This window comes from Rhopalosiphum maidis, chromosome 3 (genome assembly GCF_003676215.2).
Source record: "Rhopalosiphum maidis isolate BTI-1 chromosome 3, ASM367621v3, whole genome shotgun sequence".
NCBI lineage: Eukaryota > Metazoa > Arthropoda > Insecta > Hemiptera > Aphididae > Rhopalosiphum > Rhopalosiphum maidis.
Window position 1 is genome coordinate 36,609,289 of NC_040879.1, and position 24,686 is coordinate 36,633,974.

At 25.9% G+C, this 24,686-nt stretch overlaps 4 protein-coding genes across 9 annotated transcripts; 1 reads left to right on the forward strand and 3 right to left on the reverse strand.

Annotated features, from left to right (window-relative positions):
* Nucleotides 1–242: 242 nt before the first annotated feature.
* On the reverse strand, nt 243–3,683 carry LOC113556243 (T-complex protein 1 subunit gamma-like). The gene is made up of 2 exons (XM_026961071.1): nt 3,486–3,683; nt 243–2,411 (listed from the first exon to the last, which is right to left on the reverse strand). Exons 1-2 carry the CDS (start codon nt 3,577–3,579, stop codon nt 850–852), a joined length of 1,656 nt encoding a protein of 551 aa, XP_026816872.1. The 5' UTR covers nt 3,580–3,683; the 3' UTR covers nt 243–849.
* A 3,648-nt stretch (nt 3,684–7,331) lies between these two features.
* Nucleotides 7,332–16,080, reverse strand: LOC113556856 (membrane-associated guanylate kinase, WW and PDZ domain-containing protein 2-like). 5 transcript variants are annotated; one of them, XM_026962050.1, is made up of 17 exons: nt 15,628–16,080; nt 14,545–14,737; nt 13,740–13,881; nt 13,079–13,281; nt 12,935–13,015; nt 12,666–12,863; nt 12,090–12,278; nt 11,330–11,601; nt 10,625–11,265; nt 10,414–10,558; nt 9,918–10,116; nt 8,985–9,110; nt 8,736–8,903; nt 8,627–8,667; nt 8,405–8,566; nt 7,677–7,821; nt 7,332–7,607 (listed from the first exon to the last, which is right to left on the reverse strand). In XM_026962050.1, the coding sequence occupies exons 2-17, from the start codon at nt 14,585–14,587 to the stop codon at nt 7,471–7,473; spliced, it is 2,892 nt and encodes a 963-aa protein (XP_026817851.1). In that variant the 5' UTR covers nt 14,588–14,737; nt 15,628–16,080; the 3' UTR covers nt 7,332–7,470. The 5 variants fall into 5 exon arrangements, with proteins under 5 accessions (XP_026817851.1, XP_026817852.1, XP_026817853.1 ...); XM_026962051.1 differs by having other exon boundaries at nt 13,079–13,269; nt 13,740–13,884; XM_026962052.1 differs by having other exon boundaries at nt 7,332–7,559; nt 13,740–13,884.
* A 221-nt stretch (nt 16,081–16,301) lies between these two features.
* LOC113556858 (D-beta-hydroxybutyrate dehydrogenase, mitochondrial) lies at nt 16,302–18,503 on the forward strand. 2 transcript variants are annotated; one of them, XM_026962054.1, is made up of 5 exons: nt 16,302–16,336; nt 16,991–17,571; nt 17,629–17,781; nt 17,896–18,048; nt 18,109–18,503. In XM_026962054.1, the coding sequence occupies exons 2-5, from the start codon at nt 17,022–17,024 to the stop codon at nt 18,501–18,503; spliced, it is 1,251 nt and encodes a 416-aa protein (XP_026817855.1). In that variant the 5' UTR covers nt 16,302–16,336; nt 16,991–17,021. The 2 variants fall into 2 exon arrangements, with proteins under 2 accessions (XP_026817855.1, XP_026817856.1); XM_026962055.1 differs by lacking the exon at nt 16,302–16,336 and adding an exon at nt 16,497–16,602.
* Nucleotides 18,504–21,834: 3,331 nt separating this feature from the next.
* Nucleotides 21,835–24,183, reverse strand: LOC113558916. Its single transcript, XM_026964497.1, has 3 exons — nt 24,026–24,183; nt 23,712–23,968; nt 21,835–22,106 (listed from the first exon to the last, which is right to left on the reverse strand). The coding sequence occupies exons 1-3, from the start codon at nt 24,076–24,078 to the stop codon at nt 21,835–21,837; spliced, it is 582 nt and encodes a 193-aa protein (XP_026820298.1). The 5' UTR covers nt 24,079–24,183.
* Between the last annotated feature and the right edge of the window lie 503 nt (nt 24,184–24,686).

Sequence of the window (24,686 nt, forward strand, 5' to 3'; positions counted from 1 at the left end):
ATCGAGACTGTGCAATCTGTCCCTATTAAGTAGTGTCCCAAATAGCGGATTCTACTGTACATGGTTTGCAGTTAGATGATTAAAACCAGTATTTTCTACTTCTTACTAAATCTAAACTATGTCAATAACAATAATATATAGTTGTAATTTTATTTATATTGTTGGTAATTGCATCTTAAAGTGTATCTGTATTCTGTAGTTAGCAGTTCTGTCTTTAACCTCCTACTTCCTCCCGAAGTAAAAATATTGAACACAAATAATTGGGCAGTTGTGTTAACTGATAAGTACTTTTATTTATAGGCCTAATACATTTTTCATATTGATAGTTATATAATATTAATGCGCTATTGTTACCTTTGATTGATTGGAAGTAAGTTGACTAACATGGTTTTATAGATTGGTTGAAGCTTGTTTCATAGCTGTATTAATCTTATAATTGAACTGATCTAATGGTTGTTTCAGTTGTTTATTTAATTTGTTATAGTTAAAATAGCAAATCGACAAGTACATTATTATATTATTAATGATATCATCATAACAGTGTAAAATTAAGATGTTTTTCACATATTTTTAAATTGTAAGCAATGAAAACATTTCTTTTTCTATAATAATTTTTTTTAATAAATTTCTAAATTTTAATAACTTAACGCTGATGGTTTTGTAAAAATATATTAATATGATAGAAATAATTTTATAATATTAAATATTAATGTTGCAACATAGGTATAAAAAATAATTTTAATAACATGATCAAGCATTAAATAGCATTGAGTATAAATGAGCAAAAGCAAGTTTTAGAAAGTATAGAAAAGTTTTTAAAATTAATTAAGTGATGCATAAAAACATAGACTATTCTTTCATAGATTCTTCAGTTGGCTGTGCAGATGGTTTTGGTTGTCCATCATCTCCGATCTTCTTAGTTCCTGATACGATATCATCAATCCGTACCAATAATATGGCAGTTTCAATTGCAGTTTTGTATACTTGAGATTTAACTACAATTGGTTCCCATACCTTCAGTTCTTTCATATTGCACATTTCTCCAGTTTCACCATTAATACCCCAATACTCATTGCCTTTGACTGAGTGTTTGGCTCTTAATGATGTCATTGTTCTTATAGTGCTGACACCACAATTTTGTAAAAGAGTACGCGGTATCACTTCCAATGCTTGAACAACAGCTTTATAGGGCCACTGGACGACACCTGCTATATTTGAACTTTTTTTCACTAACGCCTGTGATATGGCCATTTCAATGGAACCACCGCCTGTAACTAATCTTGGGTTCAACATAATGTTTTTAGCTACATGCAAAGCGTCTTGTAAATTCCTTTCTACCTCGTTCAATATATCTTTGCTTGGTCCCCTAAGTAATATAGTACAGGCTTTTGGGTTGATGCATTCAGTAATAAATGTGAAATATTCATCACCAATCTTTTTAACTTCAAAACGACCGGCTCCCGTTCCAACATGAATTTCACGAAGTTCATCAGTTCGTGTCACAATCGTAGCATTACAAGCTCTTGCAATACGATTGTTATCAGATTTTCTTAAACGTCTTATCACGGATATATTTGCTTTCATTAAATAATGTTGTGCTAGATCAGAAACTCCTTTTTCAGTACATACTAGGTCTGGTTTTAATGCAATAATATCATTGCAAATTTGTTCAATAAACTCTTCTTCAATCTGTAATAACCTAGTAAAGTCAGTTTCTTTAACGATTTCTACTTCTGTTTGACTTTCGCCTTTTTTAAACTCCAAGGAACAATCTAAAAGAATAATTCTGGGGTTCTTGATTAATCTTCTCATTTTAGGATGCGTAATATCTTTGTTCAACATAATGCCATTTAATAATTCAGAATCTTCAATTGCGCCACCAGGCACTTTCTCAACCTTGGCATACCTCTTTATATCAATTTCAGTACGACCATCTTCCTTAATTCTCACTGTTTTTACAGCATTTAAAGCAATGCTGCATGCTAAGTCTGACCAAGTACCTATAAATTTAGTACCTATACATGATTGAATTACTTCAATCAGTTTATTTTCATCATCCATAGGTAAGGGAATACTGAACTCTTTATCTAAAATGTTTAACATATCTTCAAGGGCTTGGCGGTATGCCCTAATGATTACAGTTGGATGAATTTTTTGTTCCAAAAATTGTTCAGCAACACCTAAGATTTCCCCAGCAAGTACCACAACTGAAGTAGTACCATCACCAACTTCTTCATCCTGTGTACGAGCAATCTCAATAAATGACTTGGCTGCTGGATGCTGGACAGTGATTTCTCGTAGAATTGCATTTCCATCATTAGTCATTACAATTCCGCCCATTGGATCCATTAACATTTTAAGCATAGCTCTGGGCCCGATACAAGTACGTACCACATCTGCAATTGCTTTACCTGAAATTATATTCAAATAAATATTAACTAAAAATATATTTAAAGGAATAAAATTAAAATTTAATTTCGCTATTACCTTGAGAAAATAAATAAATAAGAAAAATTATAATCAGTGTAAATTTATTTCTTAAAAATGTATTAAGATACTTTAGATATTTTTAATAATATAAAATCTAAAGCGATTAATTATTAATTAGTAATTATAACCTTGTATTTAAATACTGTATACTTTATGTAAAACTTAAGAAGTAAATAATAAAAAACAATTACACATTAAAAAGATTATCACTTTAATGCATTTTTGTGTATAATCTAAATGATTTTAACTTATTGAACCCTGTCAAATGACATGTTTTACCATTGATATTGAGGGAGTATCACATAATATACCTTTTATTTTTTTCATTGTTATTAACTAGTTATTAGTTAACAAACATAAAACATTGAAACTAACACAGAAATGTTTATTTTTTAACAACTTACAAAAAATATCATTTTTTCTATACAAAACATTCTATTTAAAATAATAAAAATTAAAGTCAATTTATAAAAAGCTTTTTTACCTAAACTACACAAATATTATTTTCTTTATTTTTAATTTTCTTTTGCTTTCCTCAAATTGATTATAAGGTATCTATATGTTATGTTATGATATTATTCATCTTGACTTGAGTAATCTATCGTACTATGCTCATGCAATATGATATGCATGTATATTAAGTGACGTATACCTATTAGGGATACTAATGACTGCAGGTTGACAAATCATCAAAAATTATTCATAAAATTTGCTTATTTACAAAATTATAGTAAGAAACATGATACCAGTGATTGTAATACTATAATTTGGCCAATGTGTTTTGGTTATGTAAAATTGATGGATAATATATGATTTTCAACGCACGCATTTTCTCACGGGCCTGCCACCAAAGTATAAAATAAAAATAAAATAACTAATGATATTAAAAAGTAGTTAATATATTTGGACATCTGTATTTATTATTAAATTTGACTAAAAGTTAAAATCCACTGATAAAAGAATGCAAAAAAACCAGATACAAAACATATTCTTACCTGCGGCTATATTTTCTTTCTGGACTTTATGTCCAAATTTTCTTTTAGTGTTAGTGTTCAACACCAAAACTGGAGCGCCGTTCTGTGACATCATTTTCGTAAAAACGTACGACGAACAAATAACAATTATTACAAAAGTTAATAGTGAAACCGTAAATTATCTCGTACACGAGGGTAAATGTGTAAGCCGGTAGCCGCAATAACGCATACGGCATTTGTAAATCATAATGATAAATGATAAGCTTTTATCAAATAAATGTGATAACACGATTGGTTGCGGGAGTACAATCGAATTATTCGATAGTTGTATGTAAAGTGTTTGTCATTTTATCGTTTTTCTTTACTGATGACTTGTCAGTCGAGAGTCGAACACAAGTAACAAATCACATCAGAATACAATAATGTACCACAATTTTTGAGTTTAGGATGATATTCTAATCGTCAACAACACATTATTTACGACGAAGGTCCAACATTTAGTATTAACGTAAAAAAATCAATCTGTTAGTGGTGGTGCAATATGTATCAATTGACTATAAACTTATAAATAATTATAATCAATGGCAATACGTACTTGTTATATTTTGAGGTTTTATAGACACTTTTAAGACTTGTAGTAGTCACTTGTGACTTGTCAATGTCTCAATATTGTCATCGCCCATCGATTTAGTGGTTGTGTAATGGTAGGAAGCGACTGCAACTTGCAATCGGAAATTTCGTAACCCGATAGATGGGTCGGTTAATTTTATTGACATTTGATACTTGTTGCTGTTAAACTGTTGTTGGGCTATTATTTTGAAATAAAATGAATTATAAGAGAAAAAAAATTATTCTCCGAGTTTAGCGGGTTTATTATTAAAATGTTATTGGACTTATGGGCCGCATAGATATATAATGGAAATAATATGAAATACAATTAAGGACGGCTACTATCTATTTCTTTTTTTTTACTAATAATCAATTTTTACATTTCTAAAGACTATAAATAGAATTTTAAATTAATTATTTTATAAATGTCCGTGTTATTCATAAATACTTGATAAAAGTAACTTATATTAAATTTCCAAGGTTTATTTTATCGATATACAATAGTATAAATAGTAAGTTCTGAGTAACATTATTATTATTATTTGATTTGTACAAAGTACAAACTAGTCATGATTTAGTTTTAGAAACAATCCTAAATATTGAAGATTTCATCGTTTTGTATTTATATAAGACATAGTGTTTTGAAACACAAACAAATCATCATAAGTTTATCGCTACTAATTTGCTAATTGATATGTACAAAATTAAGCAATGCAATTTTAATTAGATACCAAGCCAATACCTATGCAAGTATAATCAATAAATTAAAATTAAATAAATAAATTATAACATTATCATATTATATATACTCTGCCAAAAATACCCGTTGTTTAAATTAATGTGAATGGTATTACGGTTTACTGGTAATTTTCATGGATTTCAAGATTTTTATAATCATTGGTAATTTTTGAGAATTATTTTAAGTATTTGTATACTTAATAATAAATAATATGTACTTTTACAGTTTAAAAAACATGAACTTCTCAGTTTTTGTAATCAACTGTTTAGTCAATAATTTCTGAAGTTATTAAAATTATTATAACTAAAATTCTAACATATGTTTTATTTAATTATGACATTTATAGGTTTACTATTACTAATTAATAGACTATAAATTTATAACTATAGTATGAGTAGTATAACACTATTGACACTGACATTGTGTTGTCATTTTTGGTATTTGAGCTGGATAATGCAGTATCATATATAAAATTACTATACTCTGTCTAATGAGATATGCCAATTTTGCATATTATCTCGCGACGCCGTCACTATAATGATTTGGTTCTACTAAGGTAGGGTGTCAAGTGTGGATGCACAGAAATAATTTTGGTTAATTGTTGGCATTCAGACAGAACATACAGTTCTATTAAAATATTCACAACTACAAAATAATAAGATATAACAGTATGCAATTAAGAACTATTCAATGCAATTTGTAATTGATAAAATAATATGCAAACAATAAAATACCTTGCATATTAATAACTATAAAAAAATAAACAAATAAAAAGGTATTCATATAGTGATATACTTTGAGAAAATTATTATTACATTCTACATTAATTATTAATATACTTTTTATTATCTTTTATGTTTAATTGATGTTACACATTTTCATTTTGATAATAACAAAAAATTATTATCATGTTTATTGTTATACTAAATTTTAAGGTTTTAATGCCTAACTATCTAGTTTATAACTTAAAAATGAAAATATCTTTTTTTCCCAAAAAATAAATTAAAATATAAAAATACAAAAAAAAAATATATTTAGAATATGTATAAAAATAATTTTAAATTACGTAATAAGACAATAAGTGTACTTTTGAACACTTGTCAAGAATGACTACAACGGTTGAAAAAATAAAAAAAATACGTTAAAAATGTATGCAGTTTTTCAATATTGTTTCAACAATAGATAATCTTATTTTTTAAAGTATATACAATTTACACAATTTTTAATTTTCTGAAAATTTGTATTTATTTTTTCATATTACAAACACACACTCTAAATGTATCATTATATAATTTAAATTAAACATTTAGCAACAAAATTATGCTGATCCATTGGTCCCCAGGGTAAGTATAGTTTATTACTTTGACTTAAAAATAAGTCAACAATCAATTAAACTTAAATACATAATAATAATTAAAGTTTTGAAGAATTCATTCATAATATTAATTCATAGTATTAAGAATGATTCATTATAGATCTTTTATAATATACATCATAAAATAATTTATACTAATACAATTTCTAGCTGAGACACTTATCATATTTATAACAAACTTAATAGAATGTAATTCCTTTTATAAAATTTTTCATTTATCAGTGTTTAAATTTTTTAAATTCACTAATCAGTCGCTAACTATATTTATACCTATTATGTTTAACTTAAAATATTTCACTAATAAATTATTCAAATTTAACTTTGGTTTTAATAAATTAAAAAAAAACCATGTATACATATCTTTATTATTTGTAAAATATTACATTCTATGAGGACATGCTTGACAATATAAATTATAGTAATGATAAAAAAAAAATGTAATACAATAGTATCAAATATTAAATTGATAAACAAATATTTGAGATAAAAATGATAAGTTTTAAAAATGTATTGATTTAAATACATTAAAAAAAAATAATAATATATAATTATTGTTCATAACATGTCATGAGTTTTGTTTCTACGATAAAATATTTGGTGTAGTATTCTTAATAAACTATAAATAACACGGAACAAGTATTATATGGACATTAATTTCAATGATATAATATAATAATCTATCTGATTGTTTTAGTGATTTTAGAAAATAAAAAATATTATAAACAGATCTTTTAGATGTTACGTACAAATTACTCAGTTCTGTTCTAAAAATTAAACATTGAAATAAATTATGGCATTCGATTTAGGCACGTGAAAACTGATATTTAAATTTAGCACCAAATATTATAAAGTTTAAAAAATGTTTAATTTTGAATTCATCTCTATGGCATTTTACATCACTACTTAAAAACTTAAAAAAAGAAAAAAACAATGAAAAATATGAGATTCAAAAATGTAGTTAAGTAGTGATGTTAGGTGTAGTATGTGAAAATTTAACAAATGGGTGCTAAATAACATAAATATTATGAAATGTATTTAAAAAAGGGTTATCATGTTTATAAAAATTGATAACATCAAATACCACGTGTAAATACAATTTTTTCTTAGTTTTTGTTTTAAAATAAGAAGTTATAATACCTAAAACATTATGGAATGAATTTTAATAATAACATAGTATTAATTTTACTTTTCGAAAGTATAAAAATAAATAAATAATAAAAATAGTTGTTTATAATAACTTTACAATTAAAAATATAATTATCAATTTGAACAGTTCTTGATAATCAGTTTGAGCACATATACTTTGTATCCCAGTAGGCTCTCGAATTGGACTGTAGCGAGGATATAGAATGAGACATATTCATTTTATTATCTAAATTAATCACAGATTGATTCATATTAGCAGATGTAAACATTTCTTCTATAAAATTTAAATACATCATAATTGAATTTTACTGCGTCCTAGTATTGAATGCGCCATAAAAATTACCTTCAGAAGGCAGTTGTGGCACTCTAGTACCCCGACGAATAAGAAGACGTACACATGACCCTCCACTGTGAATAATTTCTATGGCTTCAGCATGTGTCATATTTTTAGTATTGACTCCATTGATTTCTATAATATGATCTCCTACCTAAATTAATTATAAAATACAAATAGTGTTAATTTATTTAATAAATTATTTATATACTACAAAAATTAAAAATTAATTGTATTAACACTCATTTAAACTAAAATTGTTTTTGAGATGTTGATTTATTTTGGAGTTTTTACCTAAAAGGAACAGTGGAACCATAGGTAAAAGTCAAGACATGATAGCCTAACAAGAAATAAAAAAATGTCCAGTTCTTACTAAACCAAGTAAGTGAGATACTTTATGTTTAAATAGAAACAGTGGCAGAACTCTCAAGGCAATCTCTAAACGTACAATAAAAAAATATGTGGGACACAGCAGTAATCTGTCAATAAAAAATATTTATAAAGATAGTAAACCTTCTGACAGGTTAAAGGTGCCAACAATAGCATTTCTATTGTTGTTGTGGAGATAAATAACAAAACAGTCATGAAAAGTGGTTCGGAATCACTTAGTGCTTAAAAATAAAAAAATAAAGAGAATCTTAGGAAAAATTAATTTTTCTCAATACTTTTTGACTAAAATATGCCAAGTTAAAATTTTTTGGTGACCTATTTAACTCATAGAAATATTTTCTGTATACCCTTAAACGTCCATCGATAGCTGCAGGTCCATTCTCCGCAATTTGCAACACGAATAAAGACATATTTTGAAATTCACGACCACCTCTTATACTGAACCCAAATCCTTGAGGTCCTCTCGTCAGTTCAACAGCATGATATTGTTCTTCTTCTAAATCTTGATCCTACGTATTAATTAAATACATTAATAATTTGTATATTAAACTTATAATAAATATTTATACTTTGTTTGACATTGGAAGAGAAATTGTACTGGCAGTATCATCTAAAAACAAAACATATGCATAAAAATGTATTATTTTAATAACATTATAAGTGCATTGAATAGATTACCATTAGGCGTGCCAATGGTTAAAGTAACTGTTGAACCAGAATCTTTGATCATGTTTACTATGTCTCCATGAGACAAGTTAGTAATATTAGTATTGTTTACAGCAAGGACATGATCTCCTAAATGAATTTGACCATCTCTAAAGGCAGGACTACCTTCGATTATTCGACCTATGAAATGGATTATATAGAAATGAAAATGTATTAAAATATTTACTATTTACATAATAAAATCTAAAAATGATCGCTTACCTATAGTAGGTCCTTTGTTTAACGATGAAATGACTACAAATCCAAATCCTTCTTTATCTTTTTTAGTTAATGTTACATCATAAGGATATTCAATATCAAGATGTTGTTTAGTAGAATTTGATATATCTATAATTTATAGCATGAATATGTAAGTTACTACTTTATTTTTACCCTTAATTTACAGAATTATAATTTAGTAATAACAATAAATATAGAAAAAAAAAACAATGACCATCTGAACTATTAAATAACTATATAGTGTAAGACCTAAAGTATTTAAAAAATAATTTCAAAATAAAACTGCTATATTTACTTTTGTTGGGTGAGGGAAGAGCGGAGAAGAAAAAATTTAAACTGTAACTACAATTATTTTTATAAGGTTAAATTATTTCAAGAAAAAAAATGTATTGTAAAATTTTAGTTCTTCAAAATTCTATTTTATTTTTCAAATTTTTTAAACAATTATAAAAACTTCCGCATATAAAAATTTCTTCTAATAACTAATCTATAAACTATTAAACTAAATTTGTTTCATCTATGCAAGTCAGAGGTGGCAAACCTTTTGAACACTACGTGCCAAAGATTATCTTTTTTTTTCGAGCATGCCATGAAAAATATCATATATATTATATTCAATATTGTAATTTTATTTTACAATTAATACATAATTATTATATTAACATAAAAAGGTTAGTTTAGGCAGCATATTAATCTCAATAAATGTAGATAACATATTAAACACAATAATATATATTATTATTTTATTTACAGATAAAATTGAATAATCATTATTGACTGATAAAAACCATATGCTCAAAATATTTTTACCTATTTTACATAATAAAAATATTTTAATTTTTCTCATGCCATGAATTTGCCATCTCTGATATAAGTAATGCATAGTGAAGTAAGTTATGTTGTTGTTTTACTTACAATTAGGTTTTAAATTAGATTTATGCCGAATACCCAATGTTACTCGACCATTACGAGCTGCTTGACCCATCAAATTGATAACATAATCATGAGAAGTATTGATAGTAGATTGAGCATCAATACTTATTATTTCGTCTCCGGTCATTATTCTTCTATCTAAGTCTGCAGATCCTTCAGGAACAATATGGCCAACTGATACCTTAAAGATTTAAATGTAAGTGTTAATAAATACAAATTTAATTTTAATTTGAAAAAAATTGAAACTTTCTATCTGATTGTTTAAATTTATTTATACTTTATGTCCTAAATAATTAATACAAATTGTACTAATTTCAATAAATATAATATATATATATATATTAATATTATATAAATAAAACTAGTTTATATTAATTCTTTTCATAACTTATAAGCTTTAAAATAGGTTTTGGAAAGAATTCTATTTTAAGCTTTACAAATTATTTATCACTTATAATTTTTGTTTTTGAATAATTACTTGTGAGCCTTCTTCTTTTCCACCAACAATTCGAAATCCAAAACCACACTCTTGTCTTTGAAGTGTAACATAACTGATATTTTGTTTCATATTTTCATTATTCATTTGATCAATATCATTAATTTCATTGTTGTTATGTAAATACCTAAGAAATAAAGTAGTCAATAATTAATACTTTTTCAAATTCATAATTCTATCAAATAATATTTACCTCACTTCGTTTTTGGATGCATTCATTTCATAATGTTCAAAACTCATACTTTGAATAGATTTAGATAAATGATTAGAATAATGATCAGATTGTGAATTAATATAAAGTCCAGTAGAGTGATCAGGCTGTAGGTTAATATAATGTCCAGTAGAAGGATCAATCACTCCATTATACATAGATGGAGGAAGAAACATTTGGGTTGATGGTGAACTTACATGCATCCACGAATCACCTCTATGACAATAATCATCAAGTGGCATATTATTCATCACATAACTATCAGATGATCCATTTTCAAGTATGTTATTTTGAATGTTGGAAACTTGTGTTCTATTATCAATGATTGGTGTTTTGGATCTATTGACTTCATGTGTTCGATCACCATATGAATCAATTGTTGGAGTTTTGCTTCTATATATGTTTTTCATATCTCCTTTTTTGTTTTTTACACGGAATTTATCTGGTGAATTTAGAATACACCGTTGTATAGTAATAGCAGCAGATTCATTGGTTTGACAGTCTTTTAATACTTGAACTACTTTATTATGAGACATATTGCGCACAATTATATTGTTTATATCAATAAGAATATCACCTTCCATCAACTCTTGACATCTTTGTTTATCTAATATTTTTTTAACCTATAAAAATAATTAATATTCAAATATATTAGATGTATTAATAATGTTTATTAATATTATTAACCTTTTGTCCATGAGCACTGTCTGCAATAGTAAATCCAAAACCCATTGCGCCTTTCACTATTGCCATTGTTAGATATAATGGGGCAGGCATATGTTCTTCTAAAATAAGATCTGTACTATTTGGTCTTGCAATACTCATAATTTCTTCAGAAGCATACAAATCAGGCATAGATTTGACAGACTGATTACATAATTCATTAGATGTAGATCTATTATCAACTTTCATCATGTATAATTCTCTATCAACATAAGATAGATCATCTAATTGCCGATCTATTAATTGAAAAAAATTAATATTAATAACATTTAAAAAAAATATAAATCAAATACTTAATTACACGGTAATATCGTAATTACAAAATTATGCAGTTTGTTGTATGTATAATTTTATATTAAAATAATTGTACTTTAAAACTTTATATTCAAAACAATTTTTTAAAAATGTCATGACTAAAAGTTTAAAAGTAAAGAAGCAATAGAAATTATTTGACTAAATATTGTTTACCTTAATTGTTCTCAACATAGGTATAATTGCATATATTGGTAATTACCAATATATGCAATTATACCCTATTTAGGGACAGGGAAGAATTTTGAAGGAGCCTACTACAACATATCAATTTTTTTTACTATTTTGTATATAAAAGTCAAAGCATAAGAATATAACAAGTATTTATAAATATATTCTAATAATTATATCAATTAATCTATGCATATTATATTATATTACATTTTTTAATTAAAAATATAATTTTAATTACCAGAATTCCCAACTGCAACAGTTGTAACAACTTCTGTATTTGGATCATTTGGATCAAACGGTAAAGGATAACCTCTACATACATCTAAACAAACAGTTTCACCAGGTACTATTCCTTGAAATACGCTAACCATATCATGATGTGTATATCCAAGTACACATTTATCATTGACATAAACTAGAACATCTCCTAAAAAAACAAGTATCACAAATGTTAATATTTCTTTAAATAATAAATAAAATATGTGATAATACATCAGACAAGTGTTAAAACGTTTTGAGAACATAACTTTTTTATGGTAATATTATCAGTAAACTATGGATAAATAATAGTTATTTATTAAAAAAAAAATGGGTTACTAATTTTATTAGTTTAGTCTATAAGTATATAAGTATGTTAGCAGTCTATTAGTATAAAAGTTTAGTATAAAATTAATTTATAGCCAATTACAACATCAGACAATGGGTTTTTTATTTTCTAATTTTTTTTTTATTAATTAAAAATTATGTTTTAAAGGACACTTGAAAATATGAATTGAATAAGACGGTATAACAATAATTTTTAGTTTTATTCTACCTGTTTGTAATTTTCCTTCTAACCATGCTGGTCCATTTGGTACAACAGATTTTATTTGAAGAAATTCTTCTTTAGAATCGTCTCCACCAACAATAGTGAATCCTAATCCTCGAATTGATTTTACAAGAGTTGAACGAATCCGTTCTCCAACTAGTTTGTGTGGATTAGTAGTAAATAAATTGCTACTGATACCAGAATCTAAAAAAAAAAAGATAACAATTCATTTTTTAACTTTAGATATTCAAATTATAAAAAGAAAAAAACCAAACCTTGTTTTATCGAGTTAATGTTTTCAAAACTATTTGAGGTATAATTTGGAATATTATCTTGATCGTCATTGATTTGATCTCCTTAAATAAATATAGAATTTTTTTAAATAATTATTAAAAAAATTAATTTGTTATATATTTTACCATGTATAGCATTTTTAGCTTGTAACACTGGATTTTCATATTGTGTTTGTCTATTCACATGATCAATGTAATATGTTCCATAAAGCGGATCATCGATTCTTTCCCAACCATAGGGTAGTTCATCATCAGAACAGTCTTCTAATTGTTTCTTTTGAAACTTTGATAACCTTGGATCTAACCAGTGTGATGTACTAGAATTATGACTATAATAAATATTAAAACCCACTATTAATACAACAAAAACAACATATTCCATATATCATAGAAATATACATTTTTTAATTTATAAAAATCTAGAATCTTATCTATGTTGATCATTAATTCTTTATATATAGGTACATTATACTTTTAATAAAGTTAATATGTAGTTTAACTGAAAAGTTATACTTAACAAGTAAACATTTATAATTGTTAACTAGTATGTTAACGTTACTGAACTAATCATTTAAAGAAAAAAACAGATTAAAAAAAATTTAATTTAGTTTTTTAATTTTTACCAGTAAAATATACAAAGTAATTAAAAGAATTTATTCAATACATTTATGAGAAAATGTATAAAAATTAAATTATATTCAGATTGAAAAATATTTCAAAAAATGTACTTGATATCCTATCTTTGTTGTACATTTAACATTAATAATAGCAAACAATAAATACTTACTCAATAAAATAAACTTCACCATTTTTGGTATAGGCTTTTTCCCATTTTGGTGGAAGAGGTCCTAAATCCAAAGTATCAGACAATGTTGAATCTCTTGAATGATTATATGCAATATTTTTGGTGCTAGGCCCATTTAAGTATTCTTCTGAAATTAATACAAATTTAAATAAACTAGAAAAAATAAGAATGGACATAATCTGTACTTAAACATAATAGTATACGATCATTGAGTACAATTCAATTCATATACTAAAATAATAAAATGAATTAATCAATAATTATGACAGAACTCTAGTCAAATACATTAAAATTATAATATTTATTAGGTATCACATAAAACTTTGCTTTAAAATAAGAAATAAATACTCGAGGTCAAAAAGTTATTATGTTGAGACAATAAAAACTTGTTTGTATTTTAAAACTATACAAGTATATTTAATTAAATATAATTAAGTTAGTTTATTTACATAATCTATATATTTAGCAAACAGCTGTACGGATTTTTTTTTTTTAGTCAACAAATGGTTATTACCATTTTTTTCATATCTTATAATTACATGCAAAAATAGCATTTCTATTATGATGATAAATTGGGTTTTAAATCCACAGAATACAGATCTCTGTTTTTTTTTTTTTACTGACAGTTTAAAACTATTTTTATATCATCATATAAACATGGAAAATAACCATTTAAAAAGTATTTTTATATTTACTTATTTGTAAAATAAACAAGAAAGTTGATAACACAATATTGAATCCAATATTTTATTACAATAATTTGTACCAAACAAATAATAATTCTTACCGTTGTTCATTGGATGTTGAAGCTTATCTTGCATGTTTTCCATGTTCGTGGTATTTAATTATATATTGTTTCATTTGATCATTAAAACACTATTATTTTAAGCTAATAATGATTTATAATCATAGCATTTATTGAACAATTCTTCAAAAAACAGTGTGTAGTTGTATTCTGGATTTCAATAATACATAATTATCTAAATAACAAAAAAACATAATATAAAAAAAATATACATGATAAAATAATAGTAATTGGCATAATACAAGTGAAAGTTTCATTAAATTGAATTTACTGTTTTTCAAAATATTTTTGAAAATCAAACCAAATTAAAAGTTAATTTATATAACGGTTTTACGAAATTCCTTATAATAGGTACATTTTTTTGTTGTTGCCTCAAGACTTTGTAATATGGAAGTTTTATTGAATAATTTTTATTTAACAATGGTTTCAAATTTATATTATAAGTTATAGTTAGTTATATCATGTTGTCTTATCTAAAAATTGTTTACCTAGTTATTATGGTAGTATTTTTGCATATATCTACATGTAATGGTATGTATATCCTTAATTAAATATGATAACTGTTAGCGCATTTTGTATTTTTAAGACATTGATTTTGATAACAAATTTATTTATTCTAATTAATTGAATATTTGATTATAAGTTGATAATTTAGTATTATTCATACCTACGTAATTCAAAAAATGTCTACAAGATTTTCATATTTACATGTATATCAAGTGTACAACTACTAAATAATATTATAATATAGGTTATCACATTTGAAATTAAATGACGTGATCATAAAAACAGTAAGTATTAAATAAATAACTGAAATAACACTATAACCTTCAACTGTACACAAACTTCATCTCTAAGCAGTAGACACGGTTTTGCGACGTACAAAAGAATACGAGTGTTGTTAAGCCATCATAATTTTATCGCTGTACTTCCAGTAAGAAACTAATGATATGCACGGTGTACGATACACCGTGCATCGCATGATACGAGTACGAACTAATGTGCATTATTTGAGCGACAATCGCGATAATTCAACAACAGCTAATGCGGTAGATGCCTACTTACTCATTTCTTGCGATTTCACCATCTCTCTACGCTCGTCGACATGAAGCCACCGAAATTAAACGATGACGGATTCCCGTCGACCAAGAGACAGACATGTTAGGGTCGCGTCTAACGGATCGAATAAACGATAAACGAAAAACTGACGGTTTGTGCGAGGGCAGAAAGGCCGTATATGTGTGCGCGCGCGCGCGTGTGTGTGTGTGTGTTTGTGTGTGTGGTGTGTATGTTTGTGTTTCGCGTGTGTGTGTGCGTGAGTGTACGCGCGAGGGCGCGCGTGTACAAGGATTGAGACAATTTAATAAAAAAAACTTTGCAATAGTACACACCAACAAACGGAATAATAAATTTACAGAACGAAATAAATGTAACGACCAGAACCAAATCTCACGACTCGCCGTGTACGGTTCGAAAATATTTAGGTTTCGATAACACGAGGGGAGTGCCTCCGTCGGGCAACACGGACTACATTAACACTATTAACAGTGGTCACCATGGTGAACGTGCCAGCAGGTGTCAGCAACCGCACAGCGCCAGCAGCTACGTCATGTCGTCATGGCATCCCCTGATCCTAATCACTAATAAGTGATAAACATTAACCGCTTTTGTTCATTCCACATTAGCGTTGTCAACAATGTCAACAGTTAATATTTAATTTTAATAGTATACAAAGATAATCCATAATACCTAAAAAAATAATTAATAATATATTGTAAGTTGTAACTAAATTATAATTGTTATGTAAATCGTATAATTATTATTACCGTATGGTGAAATCGTATAATGTTTAATGATAAAATTATAAGTTTTTACTACATAATAATTATATAAAATTATTTTTTGTTTAATGTCAAAAATATGAATGTGTTTAACTCTAATAATTGCAGAAAAAACGGTTATCTACTATCTAGTGATTATCAATTAATAGTAATTGTGAAAGTGACAATGTAATAGAAAAGAAAACTATTAATGAAAAAAGTGATTGTAACTAATAACAGTAATAACATTAGATGATTATTGATTTGTTTGTTTTTTAATAAAACCAATGTTTACATTTTTGTATAAAACTAACACTTTAAACTTTACCTTTGAAATGTTTGAAAGTTAATTAATTTGTATAGTAAAAATAAAAATGATCAGAAAATTTGCTTTACTCTATAGTATCGAAGTATTAAGTCTACTTTAGTTTTTGTTTATAATTTAATTTCTTATCTATATTCTATAACCGTAATAATTAATTTATATTAAGTTATTGGATACCTAGTTGTTTTTGTGTACAAAATATTTAAAAATATATATATTTTTTGTGTCATATGTATATATTATTGGTATTAATATATGTTGAACAATTTTTATTTGTTAACAGGTCTAAAAAGTATATATGTGTTCTAACAATTATGTCAATCATGGAAATATTTCAAATTATCAATATGAAAAACCATTATCTAATAAAAAGTTGTTTGGTAATATCTTTAGTTACTGTAACAACTTTGATAACAAAAGTTCTGAGGAATAAAAACAAAATAAGACAGAAAGGCAATGCTCAACAATATATTAGTGATAAAATAACTTCAATTCCATTGATTGTTATAACAGGTTGTGACACAGGTCTTGGATATTCAATTGTTATGAGATATCTAAATGGCGAACATTTTAATAAAAATCAAAAGAAAAGTAAAATACATGATTTGCTATTTTTTAACAATAAAGTACTTATAGTCCCAAGTAAAATTGCAATAGTTGCATTTTGTTTGAATCCTAATAGTCCAGGAGCTAAATACTTACATCAACTATCACTTAAAAATAATAATATTAAATTGTTTGTTAGACAACTAGATCTAACTGATACTGATTCTATTAAGACTGGTGTGAATTTTATTAATGATTTACTTCAACAAAACATTGATATAACTGATTCACACGACAAAACAGTTTGTTTAAAATATGGTATGTACAAAAGATAAAAAGTTAAAGAAGCTAATTTAAAAAACAAACCAATTTTAGAACTACATGCATTAGTCAACAACGCAGCACGGATGGTAATGGCAGAATATGAATGGCAAACTTCAAAAATGATAAAACAGCAATTTGAAGTTAATATTTTGGGTCCAATAATGTTAACTGGACTGTTATTGCCTATATTTCGCAAAGACAAAAGTAAAAGTTTCTAAAATAATTACTTTGGCTATACTTTCATTGTGTATTTTTTTTTCATACTTTATTAAATTAAATAACACAATTCTAGTATAAACATGAATTAAATAACTGCAGGTCGTGTGATAAATGTAATTAGTCATTGTGCTTATCTCCCTCTCCCCGGAGTATCTCTTTATGGTGCAACAAAAGCTGCTGTACGTGCATGGACAATCGGATCAAGAGTTGAGCTTGAAAATCATGGTGTAAAAATGATCACATTTTCCCCAGGTAGCAATACAGTTTTAAATGATAAAATAAACAAAATTTAATGCAAATGTTTAATTTAAGGATCGTTTTATCTTCATTCCTCTATTATGAATGGTGAACAAAGAATGATTGATTTTAAAGACATGTGCGATAATATGAATAAAGAGCAATTGGCTTATTATGGTGCTTATATGCAAACCTATCAAAATTACTTAAGTACGATTGATGCATATATTAATCCTCCAGAAATAACCATTCCAAGTACTAATAAAATATACTACCTGATGGATAATGCATTGTGGGCAGTCCAACCTAAAGCTGAGTATAATGTACCTGAACCTTGGCGTTATAGAATATATTTTGCTGTTGCCTGGACTCTATCATCGTTAGGCTTACATTATTTCAAAGATAAAGTTGTACGTCAATTTGTGGCTACACCGCAGTTTCATAACATTATTGCAGAAAATGTTAAATAAATAAGATTCACAACTTAAAACATTTTCATATTATCTATAAATAGTAAACCATAGTTAAGTAATGTATAAGTATATAATATTTCAGAATAATATAGTGAGTTCAAATAATAAATTTATTTTGCATATTTTGTGTGTTTTTGCATATTTTAGCATTTTGCTTTAATAAGATATATATTCTATATTGTATAATAAACAATACATATAATAATTCAAAAACAGATAACAAATTAATAATTAACAAAGATTGAATAATGTATTATGCAAATATTAAACACAATTTTATAAAGTAATTGATAGTTAAAAAAAACATAATTATAATAATATTATTATAATCAGGTGTGCCACCCAGGATTTATGTTGTGGGGAGGCATCTGCCTCAAAGCTCCCTTTTCCCTTATGTATTCCATTGCCATAAGCATGTTGACGGATCATTCTGATCATGTACATGCTTGTTATACGACCTACAACATTTAATGAAATATGTATAAATGTGATGAATAATACGATTAAGGATACTAATGATAATAATTAATTTTATTTTTGCTCTTGTAATCACAATATTACAATAATGATCTTTTGTTTCAAAATTACACATTTAATTTCATTACTTTCATCTGGTTTCACATTCTTTTATATTAAGATTGTGCAAGACCTGTAAAAAAAGATCTGGACACGCATATGGCCACAGATAATAAAATTATACTTATTTATTATTACAAAATACAAATCATTGACTATTGAGTCCTCGCAAATTCGCAATTGTATAGTATTTTACTTTTGACTTTTTGAAAGTATAAATAAATATTAATAAGTAAATTTTGAAATTGCATAGCCCATATAAATTTTAAATTCAGTAACTCGGTAATCGGGGTTATAATTTTATATTTCCATTAATTTTTGTAGCCCTATGTTCTACATCTTCATCTTAAATACAACACATTCACATATGTCATACAACTCATACATAATATATAAAATTTATTCATTTTAATAATATAATAGCAAATTGTACATAATCACATATAAATATAGTACATAATTATTGTATTTATTATAACTAATTCTTTTATTACAAGTTGTACATAAACCAAATTTTAAGGAAAATGGGTAGGTCTGCTCAGTGCTAGATCTAGTACATTTGACACCTGGGGCTAATAAAAATATAGCGCCCTTACATAGTATTAGTTACCAGGGGGGTCAATATTTTTCATATATTTTTTCATGAATTTTTATGTGGAACCTTGTAGATATTACTCTTAAAAGTCTTGTTTTATCCAAGAATAATGATATAAATATGTATGGTACAAATAATAAATTAGAAAAAAATATTAAAAAGGTTGAAAATATCAATTACTTATCCCAACAGTTCCCAACCTTTTTAGTTGTGTGGACCAACAATTTTGTAAAAAAATCTTTGAGGCCCATCAATATACATAAGCACATATATATATATATTTATTACTTTATTAGGTAAATAATAAAAATATGTAATACTATTAAATTGAGGCAAAACTATACAATAATTGGTTTTTACCAAAAATTGGTTTTACATAAAAAATTTTGTTTTCCTTAATTTTAGATTCTATAAGTACAACGACGGTTTTAAAGATATTAGAATAATATATTTATGAATGGTTTTTTCTATTTATCATTACTTTTTATTGCAGTAAAAGTGCTTATATGTTAAACTTTGAAGATGGTTTTTTATAGAAAAATGTATATTACTCTAAAAGATGAAACCCATGAATAATAATAATAATAATAAATCACTCCTCATTATTAAATATTTTTAATTTATAATCTAATTAAAATATATAATATTAATTCTCTTACATTTAATTCCGAAATTTAAAAAATGGAGATTATTTAAACAACAGTTAGCCAAAAGTGCATACCTATCTTTACTAGTTATCAGCACTATAAATTGGTGACACGTATGACGTGTGAGTGGGAGAACTCTCAGTCTTCTTTTTTACACTGCAATCATTTAACTGTCGCTTTGCGCAGTTGAGAAAAATTCTTAGAAGTTAGAATGTCTGTAATCGTGGTATGTAACGGCTGTTTAAGTGTTGATCATTAATGTGCCCATACTTATAGTAGGTACTTTGATATTATTAGTAGGAACGTGTACGTGACTTTCTATGTGGTTGTAGTAAATTGTAATTGTTTGTAAGTTGTTTTTACTATAATTAAGGAATACATTTAATATAATTGAGGTCGACAATGGTTTCCTGCTTCGATATAAATTATATTATTGTCGTCAAATAACTCGGCTGAATGTGACTAATGTGACCATTATAAGTTGTTACCCAAACTGGTTTTCCGCTTTAAGTTGTGATTGTAAAGTCTGTTAGAACAAAAATGATCGGAGTGTATACTATATAAATATAATTCTACTTTGTAAGTCAAGTAGCTAATGTTGTTGAGTTAAATTTTATTTTTTGATAAATTTTCAAGTATATTATGTGAGTTATGAATAATTTAAAAATAATAAAAAATGTAGACATTTTTTTTTTTTATTGTTTGATACTAAATAACATAATGATACAAATATATAGGTATATACCTAACCTATCTATACTAAGATTTAAACATCTTGGGGATCACTATGTCAATGAACTATTTATATTTTCCGTGTTGCTGAATTTTGTTCACGCACATCAGTAGCGACTAGCGGATCCAGAGGTCACTCAAGAGGAGGACGAATTAAAAAAAATAAAATTTCCTATTGGCTATTTTTATATAACCTGTAATTTATTGGAAGCTAATTATTTGCATTATTTCACCGTCTATGTGTTATTAGTAGAATCAAAAAAATAAAAATATCAGCTTTCAGCTCAGTTTTATAATATAAAAATACGGCTCAAAGGGGGGGGGGGTGATCGCTCCATAAACTTACTCGTATCCGTCACTGACGCACATTCAATACAAATTCATCCTGACAAATAACATAAACAGAAAAATGTTTTGGTTTTAGTGCATTTTGAAAACTGTCAGGATTTTCAATAATCGTACAAAAATTGTTAAGAAATTGAATTAAGTGGTACTCAACACCTGTTATTATAATAGTAGGAAGCTAATCCACGGTGTTTTAACTTAAAACATTTAAGTTTTAAATATTTTGTACACAATATTTTTCTCTAAGAATACACATTTTTTTTGACGATTTTTAAAATTATACCTAATACCAATATACTTATGCTCATACACAGGCATGTCTTAAAAAATTTTAAATCTTAAAACTGATGAAAAATGAAAAACAAAATTTGTATGTTTACATACTAAATTTTTATTAGGGTGTGTAAATTTTTGTCGTATATTTATAAATAGATTATTGTTTATGAAATTCTTCGCCTTTTTTGTCAATGTACTCCATCAATCGGATATTGTTGGGCTCATATACACCATTAGGTGTTTTAATAGTACGTAAAAACTGTACTACTGAAATAGCTTGCATTTCATCAAAATCGCTGGAGTCGGCCTCTGGCTTGGATGCTAAAAGTACTATAAAATTTATCGCTTCTTCAAGATTATCCATGAGATTGGTATCATTAGCTGGAGCAGTTTCGTCCAACCATTTTTCGTACTCGTTTTGCATTTCACCTACGTAAAAATTAATTTATTGATTTTAAAATTGTTAAATTTTTATATATTATTATAATAATAATATATAAAATTAAGTAGGTTCTGCCTGATATACAGTACCTGGAGCTCAATCTAGGGGGGGGGCTTTTTAAAGATTTTTATACACCCCAAAATATCGTGAGAAATTAGGCTATAACCGTGATTAAAACATCACCAGTAAAAAAATTCAACCCATGCCCCTCAGCTTCGCCATTACCTACACCTATATCATAGCTCGGGTGTGTGCACATCGTTTTTGAGTAAGTCATTAGAAGTATTACTATAAATATAATATTTTATAAATTATTATATACATTTATATTGCTACTTGAGTACTCGTTTACTATGTATGTCTATTGTATTTTGAATTAATTTTTGCTTAAAATGTCTGTATATCTATATTATATTAATATATACATTATATATACATATAAATAATATTTATAATATTACAATTATTTTAATGTATTCTTTAGAATTTTCAGTATAATAAGCTACTTATGTAGAACCAGTGACAGATCCAGCGGAGACACAAGAACACGTTCCCCCTATCAATGCACTATAGAAGCAATTTGAAATAGTAATTTTTTTTATTTAAATATAGATATTATTTTAAAAACTAAATAAATACCTATACAATAGTCGAACAGTTGGTGTTGAAATTACTTTTTATTTTATTCGTGTATTTTACTCATATATTAATTTAATGTAAAATTTATAATGAATTTACTGAAAATATAAATAATATGCTCTCCCCACAGAAAAATCTCTGGATCCGTCGTTGTGTGGAATCTCGTATTAATATAATTTAATACCTACCAAAATTGCCGATATTTTAAATTAAAATATCAAATGTCTATAAATATTAAAAATGTAAACCATGTATAGAAAATTATAATAGGTAAGTACTAAAATTTTGCTGGAATATTTAAATGTCTATGGGCCTACAATTATTTATTTTAGAATTAAATACATAAAAAAAAAGAAAATCGATTTTATCAGACACGGGTTTTGAGAAAAAATTCTCATTTCTCTTATGCTTTTTTTTTTGATATTTAGAAAAGTAATAATTTTTAACTCTTCAAAAGTATTAACTAGATCTAATTTGTTACTAAAAACCATTTAACGAATTTTTTTCAAAGCACTATTAAATTTGTTATATAGTGGTTACATTTTATATAAAAACAATTTAGATAAAAACGTTTAAAATTTTTATAGCATAGGTTAATTAATGAAAAAATTTATTTATAATATTAAAACCAATTATATGTATCTATGATAGTGTGATATGTGTTTGTTCCTTCATACTCGTAGTCTACTCACTACTCAGACACTCAAAATGTAAAGACTGACATTAAAGAGAAACCGCATAGTCCTCAGCCGTCGTTTTGAACTTCACACTAGTGATGTACAAAAATTAGAATCACACAATAATTTAATTTTTTTTTATATACCTGAGTTAGTTATTTAATTTATTAATTAGTAATTACTATGCTTAACTTAGTTATCAGTAAAAACTAAAAATAGTTGATATATACTATGCATTAATTCTATTATTTTAATGTTATACAATTATATTTATACCATTATCTTCATTCTCAATTAGACATTTGTCAAACAAAGATTCCTGAGAAATTTTTGGCAAATTTAAATTTCTTATTGGTGTTATCGTTGGTGGCACTGGGTTTTTAACAACAGTCTTTTCAGTTCTAAATTTATTCTTCTCCATATCCTCTACTCGACTTATGATATTTTGATATTGATCAAATTGAAGTACTTTATTCTTTTTTTCTTTTACATCTAATTTGATCTTCAAAAAACCACCGGGTCGTGGAGTTGGCCTGAAAAGTGATCAATATATTTAAGTGACACACAAACAAAAATTCAAATATAATTACGTAAAACCCATTTCTGTAACTTTCTTGTCTTCTCCTTGTGGTTGCTTAGTCATTTTTAAGTCTGTTAATTATTTTCTTTCCAAATGTATATTTAAAAAAAAATGTGCAATTTGGATTTAAAAAACGATTTAATATGTTACCTGCTAAAATGTTATATAACTGAGTTTATGTTACTATTGTTACTATTTATTATAAATTTATATATTGACCTACTATGTTTAGCCAGTAAGTAAATATGTAAATTTTTTTTTTATGTAATTATAAAAAATAATAACATTAACATATACATAATCTGTTATTATAAATATATTTTAATTTTAATTAAAACATTTTATTTTTTTCCCTGTATACTGTTCTTAATTCTTTTTAAAGTTATACTTTATTTCTAGTTATCACTATATGTTTATAATGTAAAGAAACGTTATAGATCTCATATCTATAAAAGACAATTCTATAAAAATTATATTTTTTCTTCTATAATTGTCTATAAAAAATTATTCATTGGATAAAAATTCTTGAAAATTTAATACGAAATTTATCATGAACATTTCTTATAGTAAAAACCACAAAATCTAAAAAATATATATGAAGGTAATTAATTTTTATAGACATTATTTTAAATTAACATTTTGACGAAATTATTAATTCTTTATTTGAATTT